Source organism: Setaria italica, chromosome III (assembly GCF_000263155.2).
Source record: "Setaria italica strain Yugu1 chromosome III, Setaria_italica_v2.0, whole genome shotgun sequence".
Taxonomy (NCBI): domain Eukaryota; kingdom Viridiplantae; phylum Streptophyta; class Magnoliopsida; order Poales; family Poaceae; genus Setaria; species Setaria italica.
This window is the reverse complement of record NC_028452.1, coordinates 38,098,629-38,108,160: the sequence shown is the minus strand read 5'-3', so window position 1 is coordinate 38,108,160 and position 9,532 is coordinate 38,098,629. Positions and strand designations below refer to the sequence as shown.

The following is a 9,532-nucleotide window of genomic DNA, read 5'->3' as shown; positions in this document are numbered from 1 at the left end:
TTTCTAGATACATATGCATAGCAAAACTTGTGTATTGACATGATAACGGGTCACACCAAATACTTGCACTCGAACGTGCAGCATGCGGATGGGTCCTTGCAACACCTCTGTACAAGGCGGTTAGACCGGTTTGGTGGACCGTCAGAGCGGTGAGCCTGGCAAAGAACAAACAAATGCTCGGGAGGGAGGGACCCCATCAGGGAAAGCACACCTTGGGCTGTTCTAAGGGTTGGCGACCACATAAAACATCCTCAGACATCGTAGAGACGAAGGAATAATAGCAAGATGGGGTTGGAAAAGCTAGGGCAAAGAGAAAAAGGTTTAAAGCAAAAATAGTAGATGCTTTTGTATTTGATCGATTGTATTACCCACAATCGGTCGTGACCCTTTATATTTATAGGGAGGGAAGGTCTTGCCCCAATAAGAATCAAAACCCTTACGAATCCCATATGAAAATACAACTCCTAACTCGGTTTACACATACCAAACCAGTCTAACCATCCTTGCAAACCAATTTGACCGGTTTGGCTCAGGTGCAGAACTTCCTGAGTTTGTAACTCTCTCACCTAAGCTCCGAATTGGACGTTCTACGTATGCATTTTAATCGTCTCGACAAGAGCTACACAATGGTAAGGTCCAATTTAAAATTTGAGAACTATGTTCAAACCGGTCTGACTGGTTTATAGACTACTTCACCCAAATTTGTCAATTTCGGTCATCAACACATGCCCCTCTATTTTTTTGCTAAGGTTACATGCTAAAAAAAATACTCTTACTGGACCAAAAGTGACTAAGAATGATGATTAAAAAAACACCAGTTATATATATTTTTCCTAAGGGCGATAACATACGATCATCATAATACTTGATTTGCTCAAGTTGCACAGAAAATCAAAATATTAGATACGCACACACGATTTGGGATGGAAAGCATGTAGATGGGACTAATATGTAGATCCCTCCATGAAGTAGGGTGACGCAGTCTCACCGCAAGTTGAGTCAGAAGGCACCTCCTGGTACTGCCATCTCTGTTGCTTGTGGCCACGCCTCCTGACCCGCCGTGTAGTTTTGGGCCACAGATACGAGGGAGAGGGGACCACCGCGCCGTGGTCCTGCAGATCCCAATGACTGCAGGAACTAAGAGCCCAGGGAGGAGCAAGGGAGCCGCCACCTATGGCCGCGCCGACATCTCTATTCGCCATCACATGGGTGACAAAATAGGAAGTTGGATAGGAGCAGCAGCCCTCGGGTTGAGTTGCGGCATGGCACGGCGAACCGCGGGCGCTCAGTGGGTAGAGTCCCGAGAGCCAGCGAGATCAAGCGGGCATGGCGGGTGGAGCAGCGGCTTTGCCAGCAAGTGAGCGTGCGGGGTAAGGTTTTTTTTTACACCGAGGGGGTAACGGGAGAGGCGGGGTGAAGGGCGAGCAGGATGGCGAAGGGCAAGCGGGATGGCAAAGGTGGAGAACGGACGTTGCAAGATGCAAGAGAAGGATCGGACAACCCACGTTAGTTTTTTGGCAGAGCCATAGCTGAGGGAGGCGCCGACTTATGACGTTTATTCGCCCATTTAGTTTTATTAGTAGTAGAAGATAGATTTACACATACTTGATCGATGTACATTATATCTAAAGACTAATTGTCTAGTAAATTACCTGGCTACAGATAAATTTGGCAACTGGCTGTTGCCCAGAAGTTGCTCCTGCAGCTTTGCTCGACATTCAGTGAAACTGCATAAGGATGGAAGCAATTGCGTCCACTGCCAGCACGTTCGCCATCCCCATCGTGCTGGCCTGCATCAATGATGGGGGCAATTGCGCCGGTTACCAGCACCTTCGATATCCCCATCGCACTGGCCGTTTGGGCTTTGAGTGGGAGCACAAAAGATTGAACTTGGACCCTGATTTTGAAGGATAATGGCAGAACCCGTTCATTGGTAGCAAGGGGAGGATGCATTTTTTGCACGGAAAATCAAAATATTGGATATGCACACACGATTTGTGATGGAAAGCATGTAGATGGGACTAACATGTAGATCCCTCCATGGAGTCAGATGACCCAGTCTCACCGCGAGTTGAATCGGGCGACACCTCCCGGTAATGCCATCTCTGTTGCTTGTGGCCACGCCTCCTGATCCACCGTGCAGCTTTGGGCCGTAGATACAAGGGAGAGGGGGGCCACCATGCCATGGTTTGTGCAGATCCCGATGACTGCAGGAACTGAGAGCCCGCGGAGGAGGAAGGGAGCCGCCGCCTATGGCCGCGCCGACATCCCTATTCGCAATCGCATGGGCGACAAAACAGGAAGGTGGATGGGAGCAACAGCCCTCGGGTGGAGTTGCGGCATGGCACGGCGAACCGCGAGCGCCCGGCGGGTGGCGTCCCGAAAGCCAGCAAGGTCGAGCGGGTAGGGCGGGCGGAGCGGCGGCTGTGCCAGCGAGCGAGTGTGCGGGTTAGGGTTTCTCTTACCGATGGGGGTAATGGGAGAGGTGGCGAGAAGGGAGAGTGGGGTGGCGAAGGGCGAGTGGGATGGTGAAGGCTGAGAATGGATGTAGCAGGATAAGGGATTGGATGGCCCATGTTAGTTTTTTGGCAGGATGATAATGGAGGGAGCCGCCGATGCACGATGTTTATTCGCCCGTTTAATTTTATTAGTAGTAGAAAATAGGTTTACACATACTTGATCGGTGTACATCATATCTAAAGACTAATTGGCTAGTTAATTCGTAGGCTACAAATAAATTTGGCAACTGACTGTTGCCAAGAAGTTGCTCCTGCAGCTTCTTCGACATTCAATGAAACTGCATCAAAGATGGGGGCAATTGCGTCCACTGCCAGTACCTTCGCCAACCCCATGGTGCTGGCCTGCATCAAGGATGGGGGCAATTGTGCCGATTACCAGCACCTTCGACATCCCCATTGCGCTGGCGTTTGGGCTTTGAGTCGGAGCACAAAAGATTAAACTTGGACCCTGATTCTGAAGGAGAATGAATGGACCCGTTCATATAGCAAGGAGAGGCTGCTGATCAGATTTTTTGAACCGAAAATCAAAATATTGGATATGCACACACGATTTGGGATGGAAAGCATGTAGATGGGACTAACCCGTAGATCCCTCTATGGTGTTGACAGTCTCACCGCAAGTTGAACCGGGTGGCACCTCCCCGTACTGCCATCTCTGTTTCTTCTGGCCAAGCCTCCTGATCCGCCGTGCAGGCCGCAGATACGAGGGAGAGGGGAGCCACCGTGCAAATCCTGATGACCACAGGAACTGAGAGCCTGGGAAGGAGGAAGGAAGCCACCATCTATGGCCGCACCAGCATCCCTATTCGCCATCACGTGGACGACAAAATAGGGAGGTGGATGGGAGCAGCAGCCCTCGGGTGGAGTTGAGGCATGGTATGGCGAACCGCGAGCGCCTGGTGGGTGGCGTCCCGAGAGCCAGCGAGGTCGAGCGGGCATGGTGGGTTGAGCAGTGGCTGCGCTACCGAGCGAGCGTGCGGGGTAGGTGTTTTTTTACCAAGGGGGATAATAGGGAGAGGCGGGGCGAAGGGCGAGCGGGATGGCAAAGGTGAAGAACGGACGTCGCAGGATGCAAGAGAAGGGATTGGATGGCCCGCGTTAGTTTTTGGCAGGACGATAGCGGAGGAGCCGCCGACGCATGACGCATGATGTTTATTCGCCCGTTTAGTTTTATTAGTAGTAAAAGATTGACGAAGGGAAAAGTTGACACATGCACGCTTTGACGAACACACCTCAAAAAGGTGTTTCTGAAGGTATTTTTAAAAAGGCTTACAACATTTTCTAGGCGCTTTTGTTATTACCTCAATAGACTTCTGTTGGCGGCTTGCCCAAACGCCTCAAAGACCCTATTTAGGCATTTTGTAGCAAGCAACGCCGCTAAGCAAATAGGCATGTCACTACATTTCGTACATCATGATAGTCACAACAGTAGTACCATTAGATTAATGCCACAACGAGAGACAACTAGGTTAGTTCTTAAATTTGTGCATACTCATCATAAACTAGAACAAAATCATGGTTTAAGCTGGCTATTATGATAATTCAGACTCTATATGATAAAGACAAGGCATACACCTCCATCTATTTGGTACAACAAATAGATTCTATATATGATAGACACATGCTGCTAATACAGAGAGATCATCATGCAAGAGTTAGGTTTATGCTTTTCTTTTTTTCCTTTTTTTGGGGAGAGGGCGGGGGCGGGGTTGGCATCTCTAGGTACAGCAATTATTAGAAGTTTAGCCTGCCCTAATCACCCATCAGTTAACTGCATTTGAATATTTCCAAAAGTTCCATATTTACATCAAATCATTCATTATTCACATCATTTGGATTAGAGCAGTACAAAAAAATCCCTATTCTTATGCACAAAACCTACTATATATAGCAGCCCAAAAAAAATCAAATTTGTGCCAATTTGAAACACCTGTTAACACATAAGAATGCATTTGCACAAAAACTATAGACATAACACATCGACCGGGCAGATGGCAGCATCGAACCGGATCTCACCCCAATGGAGGTCATAGCATGTTCAAATTAGAGGTCAAATCAACGACCATGGTCTCTCCAATGGAATCACACATGGGTATCAAATAGTTGGATTGATAAACCACACATCTGTTTACTGTTGAATCAAACAACACAAATGTGACACCCATCCCAATTTGGTTGAGGCCCAGTAATGACTCATGAGCGTAGGTGCGCATGTTTAGTACCATCTTACTAGTTGAGCAAGGGTGGAGCCAACTTATAAATATTTATCCATCAGCCATAGCAGCTTCGGGTTAACCCTTTTATACGAAGCGAGGACGAAAGTGCAAGTAGAGTGCTATGTGTATGCGTGCCCACCCCTCGGAAGGGCTAGGCAGTGCGGCTTTGGAGGACGGGGTGTTACAAGTGGTATCAAAGCCGACCCTCGAGGTTGTGCGTACGGGTCAGTGTGCGGACATATGGCACATGGCACGTGTGGGTTCTGGATGGAACACATGGCATGGCATATGGCGCCGGCACTGGACGTATGGTCATGCGCTAAGAGGAACGTTCCTGGACATTTGCCCATGTGTGGGTGAGTTGGACCGACGAAGACGTCGAGTTCTTTGTGGGGGATGTATGTGACACCCGGCCCAATTTGGTTGAGGTCCAATAGTGGCCCATGAGCGCAGGTGCGCATGTTTACTACCACTTGCTAATTGAGCAAGGGTGGAGCCAGCTATAACATTGTCCACCAGTCATAGTACTTTCGGGTTAAGCCTTCTACACGAAGCGAGGATTAAAGCGTAAGTAGGGCGCTATGTGTATGCGTGCCTGCCCCTTGAAGAGTTAGGTGGTGTGGCTTTGGAGGATGGGATGTTATACAAATTAAATTGATGTGCTTCGTGTTTAGCACACAGTAAACTAACTAGAACCATATACGCTGCTCTAAAATCAAATGCACGAAGCAAAATTGCATCCCCCTCCGCGTCAGGATGCTTTGGGCGCTCCCCCACCCCACGGCCCCCTTGTGGCTGCCGCGCGGTGCCATTTGCGAAGCAATCGTCGTCGTACTCTGTAGCAGCCACCCGTAGCTCTACCGGCGAACGGCAGCCACTGTTTCCACATCCCCCAGATGAGCCTTCAACAAGAAGAATGGCTGTGGCTGTGGTCCATTTGTGCCTTCAGCTTTGAACTTGCCGTTGCATGGTTGGCTTACCAGTTTGCTAGGTACGTTTGTTTTTGGAAATTAGTCTACTTGTTTATTCTCACGATCTCTTAGCTAGAAACTTCAACTGAACCAGGTGACCCTTTCTGGCGTTGCAACAGTTGAGTTGATCCATTTCCGTTGCTGTGGTTGTTGCACTGTCTTCTTTCATCACTGATTGTATGTGAAATCAAGGGTACAATGACTAGCTGGATTATTGAGGACAAGGCATGAAAGACCAGTGGTAATGATTGATGGTACATGTCGCATGCGGCAAGCGGGCTATTGCCAACTGGTCTTTCAAATATCATCTGATCCACATATGCCAAGTATGGGACATGCTGGCATCAATTGGGGCATGCAGCCCGTCAAGGTTCGTGGATGTTGTATATGAGTTACTGGAAGTGAAGGAAAAAATTTTCTGGCGTGTACATCTCTTCTGAGATCATCAACATGTATATAACCAGAAATTTGTAAAGGTTTCGTTTACCATGCAAGCATGTACAGGGCGTATGTTTGCTTTCTTGTAAATTTTGAGTGCTATTTTTGAAAGCGGGGCAGGCTCTAAAACCAGGAAGCCTACAATTTCACCCAGTTTCCTGTTGTATTTCGTTTTGGATTTATTTTGGACCAGTAATTTTTCATAATAAAATCCAGTGAAAGTATGGTTTGGGTGGTCTGATGCATATTATTGCATACATTTTCTTGACTTAATAGCTAGCCTTTTACTTGAATAAGTTTTGCAAATGCACGATATTCGTTTTTATATGAGAGCTGCGTTTTTGTTAGTGTTTGCATATATTTCACGTGTTGTCTCTGCGGTTCAAATTCGTCCGGTCCAACAAATTTGCCCTGCCAAATATTTATTACTGAAAACCACAGATTGGATGTATTCGCTTCCAACATCGAACGTTGGAATGTCCGAAGCTTGGTTTGCAAACTCCAAAACTGTTGGAAGGCACAAATAAGCCGATTGGTTGTCTTGTCTTTCCCTTGCATCGACATGGACTCGTGTGCACGTACTCTTTGCATATGCCTTTCACAGGATACGCTCATACGCAGATGCTTTGCTGCCGTTTGTATTGTACCTGGCCGGGACTGTCTGGTTCGTATGAGGTTGGATGGAGGCAAATCATCTCTCGCCTGTGGACCACCAGCTCCTCTCCTCTCATTAATTGGTTGGCGCCTGCATCCCGTATACAGCAAAGGTGCATCAGACGACGACAGAGCAGCTGACGCCGCATGAGCTAGCCACAAACGTTTGGACTGTCCAACAGCAGCCACTCCTGCCATATCCTGACATCCCCTCTGGTTTGGTTATATGTGCCCCTTGCCACAAGCCTCAACTCAAGCTACTGAGGCTTCAGTTTTATTCGCTAGCTTGGTCTCTAGTAAGCCATGGCCCCCACCGCGATGGCCGCCGCCACCTCCGTCGCTCCATTCCAGGGGCTCAAGTCCACCGCCAGACTCCCCGTCAGCCGCCGCTCCAGCAGCTCCGGCTTCGGCAACGTCAGCAACGGCGGAAGGATCAGGTGCATGCAGGTAACAATCGATCGATCTTTTTTTTAAGACGCGCAATAGCATGTTTTTCGTTAAGTAGAGAGAAACAGAGTACATACAGAGCATGCACGACCGAATAAACAGCTCGACAATCGATCTGAGTTAAATGCAACTGAGTAGTAGGAAGTCAGGAACTGATGCATGGGCATTGTTAATTGCTCAGGTGTGGCCGGCGGAGGGCAACAAGAAGTTCGAGACCCTCTCCTACCTGCCACCTCTCTCCACGGACGAGGTCCTAAAGCAGATCGACTACCTGATCCGGAAGAACTGGATCCCCTGCCTCGAGTTCAGCAAGATCGGGTTCGTCTATCGTGAGAACAGCACGTCTCCCTGTTACTACGACGGGCGCTACTGGACCATGTGGAAGCTGCCCATGTTCGGCTGCACCGAGGCCACCCAGGTGTACGCTGAGTTCGAGGAGTGCAAGAAGGCCTACCCCGACTGTTACATCCGTATCATCGGCTTCGACAACATCAAGCAGGTGCAGTGCGTCATGTTCATCGCCTACAAGCCCCCAGGCTCCGAGTAAGACCGGCGGCGCCAAATAAGCTTATCGCGCGGACCGCTCGCTCGTGAGCGACCGTGGATGAAGTGTCTACTCGGTTTTGGCAACTTAATTATTTGACGCTCTGTTTAAAGTCGCCTGCTTGTTAATTCCCTTTCTTTTCGTGTTTCCGTCCTGTGTGTATGTACGAATGTACATGTATCAACGTAGGCTGAGGAGCATGCATATGTGAATGCTAGCGCCGGCTAAACTTATACGCATACACATCGTAATATATTGTATACGCAATTCCTCCACTGCCTCATCTGTTTCTTGACGTATAATTATATATCTATGTACTATCGGCTTGTTTGGTTGGATGTAATTGGTGGGTGGGAAAAAGAGTTTAGATGCGAGAGATTAAAATTCTATTGTTTGTTTAGTGGGCCTGGAAGTTTTAATGGGACGAGAAATGCCCACCAATCAATTCCCATGGGGAGGGTGAGAATTTGTTTTTTAAAAATAGAAGATAAATGCATTTACATTATTAATCATGACTTAATATATAACTAGCAAAATGCCCGTGCATTGCTATGGTAAAATAATGCTAATTGTATTTTTAAAAACTTGTGGATTTTTTCTATTTCTACCACTATATGTTTATTGCATTTAGTGGATCTATACATACATCCTTATACTCAAAAAATCATATATCCTTATACTCAAATAATCATTCATTTCTATCTTTTTAATTTATACAAGAGATTTTCTAAGATAAAAAAAATAGATACAACCATATTGCACCCTACAATGTAAGCATAACTCTAATTGTTTGTACCCTCTTATCCGAATTGATGAATACTATATTTCATATGGTCGAGCCTAGCTAACACCTGCTAGCTGAGTGTAACGTACACGTGTTAGCAGGCGTGAACACGTTCTATTCATTTCAATCCAAATGATCCTTAAAGTTTGAAAACTAAACATGTAGCAAAAAAATTTAAAAACAATTAGCATCATGTGTGGATGCATGCACAAAATTTGTGAGTCAAGATTTTTTTTTATACCAAGGAAATAAAGGAACGTTACATATGACAGATTTTAGTAATTTGCTAAATTATTTGTAATGCTCAAACATTCAAATAAAAAATGTGCACCTACCACACAAGGGGAATTTTCACCTCTAAACCCCCACGCCAAACAAAGGATATAAAGTCTCACTTAAACTCCCTGTTAATTTCCTCCAAAAGACAAACAAGGGAATGAGTATTCCCAAGTGAATTCCCTCCACCAGCTCTTACCACAAGTTCACATGCCCCATCCCATTCATTGCCAATAGTACCCTATATGTATTATTGATCGTATCGAATATATTTATGGCTTTTGCAAATTCGTTAGTTTTCATGATTCATCATATCTTACCAATGGGATTCTTAAAAAGAAAAAAAATCTCTCTCTGTATACATTTTGTGCCTAGCTTTAATTTCCACACCTTTGGTGCAAGGAAAAATTGACACACGTTTTTGAATTGAACTGGAGGATAACTCGCCTTGTTTACACTCATCTTTGATGGACGCCTCGTCGACATAGTTTGTGAGTTGTGACGTTCATTCCAACAGGTGCAGTTTTGACAACAGCTAAAGCTAAAGATTACCGACCGAGTATGCCTATGCATGTACCACGGTGGCATTGTTGACGTTCTTGTGTCTGTTGTAGTGCACACGTACAGTACATAAATGTGCAGCAACCTGCTAGATCCTAGAGTGTGCTTCCCAGATTCTTGTT

The 9,532-nt window shown here is 46.6% G+C and overlaps 1 protein-coding gene and 1 long non-coding RNA gene across 2 annotated transcripts; both read left to right on the top strand.

The window, feature by feature from the left end:
• Positions 1-5,638: 5,638 nt before the first annotated feature.
• Positions 5,639-6,383, top strand: LOC101770661. The gene is made up of 2 exons (XR_214930.3): positions 5,639-5,726; positions 5,801-6,383. It is a non-coding gene; the product is annotated as an uncharacterized LOC101770661 (long non-coding RNA).
• A 595-nt stretch (positions 6,384-6,978) lies between these two features.
• LOC101770259 (ribulose bisphosphate carboxylase small chain, chloroplastic) lies at positions 6,979-8,072 on the top strand. The gene is made up of 2 exons (XM_004962558.3): positions 6,979-7,245; positions 7,427-8,072. Exons 1-2 carry the CDS (start codon positions 7,102-7,104, stop codon positions 7,790-7,792), a joined length of 510 nt encoding a protein of 169 aa, XP_004962615.1. The 5' UTR covers positions 6,979-7,101; the 3' UTR covers positions 7,793-8,072.
• The last annotated feature ends 1,460 nt before the right edge of the window (positions 8,073-9,532 follow it).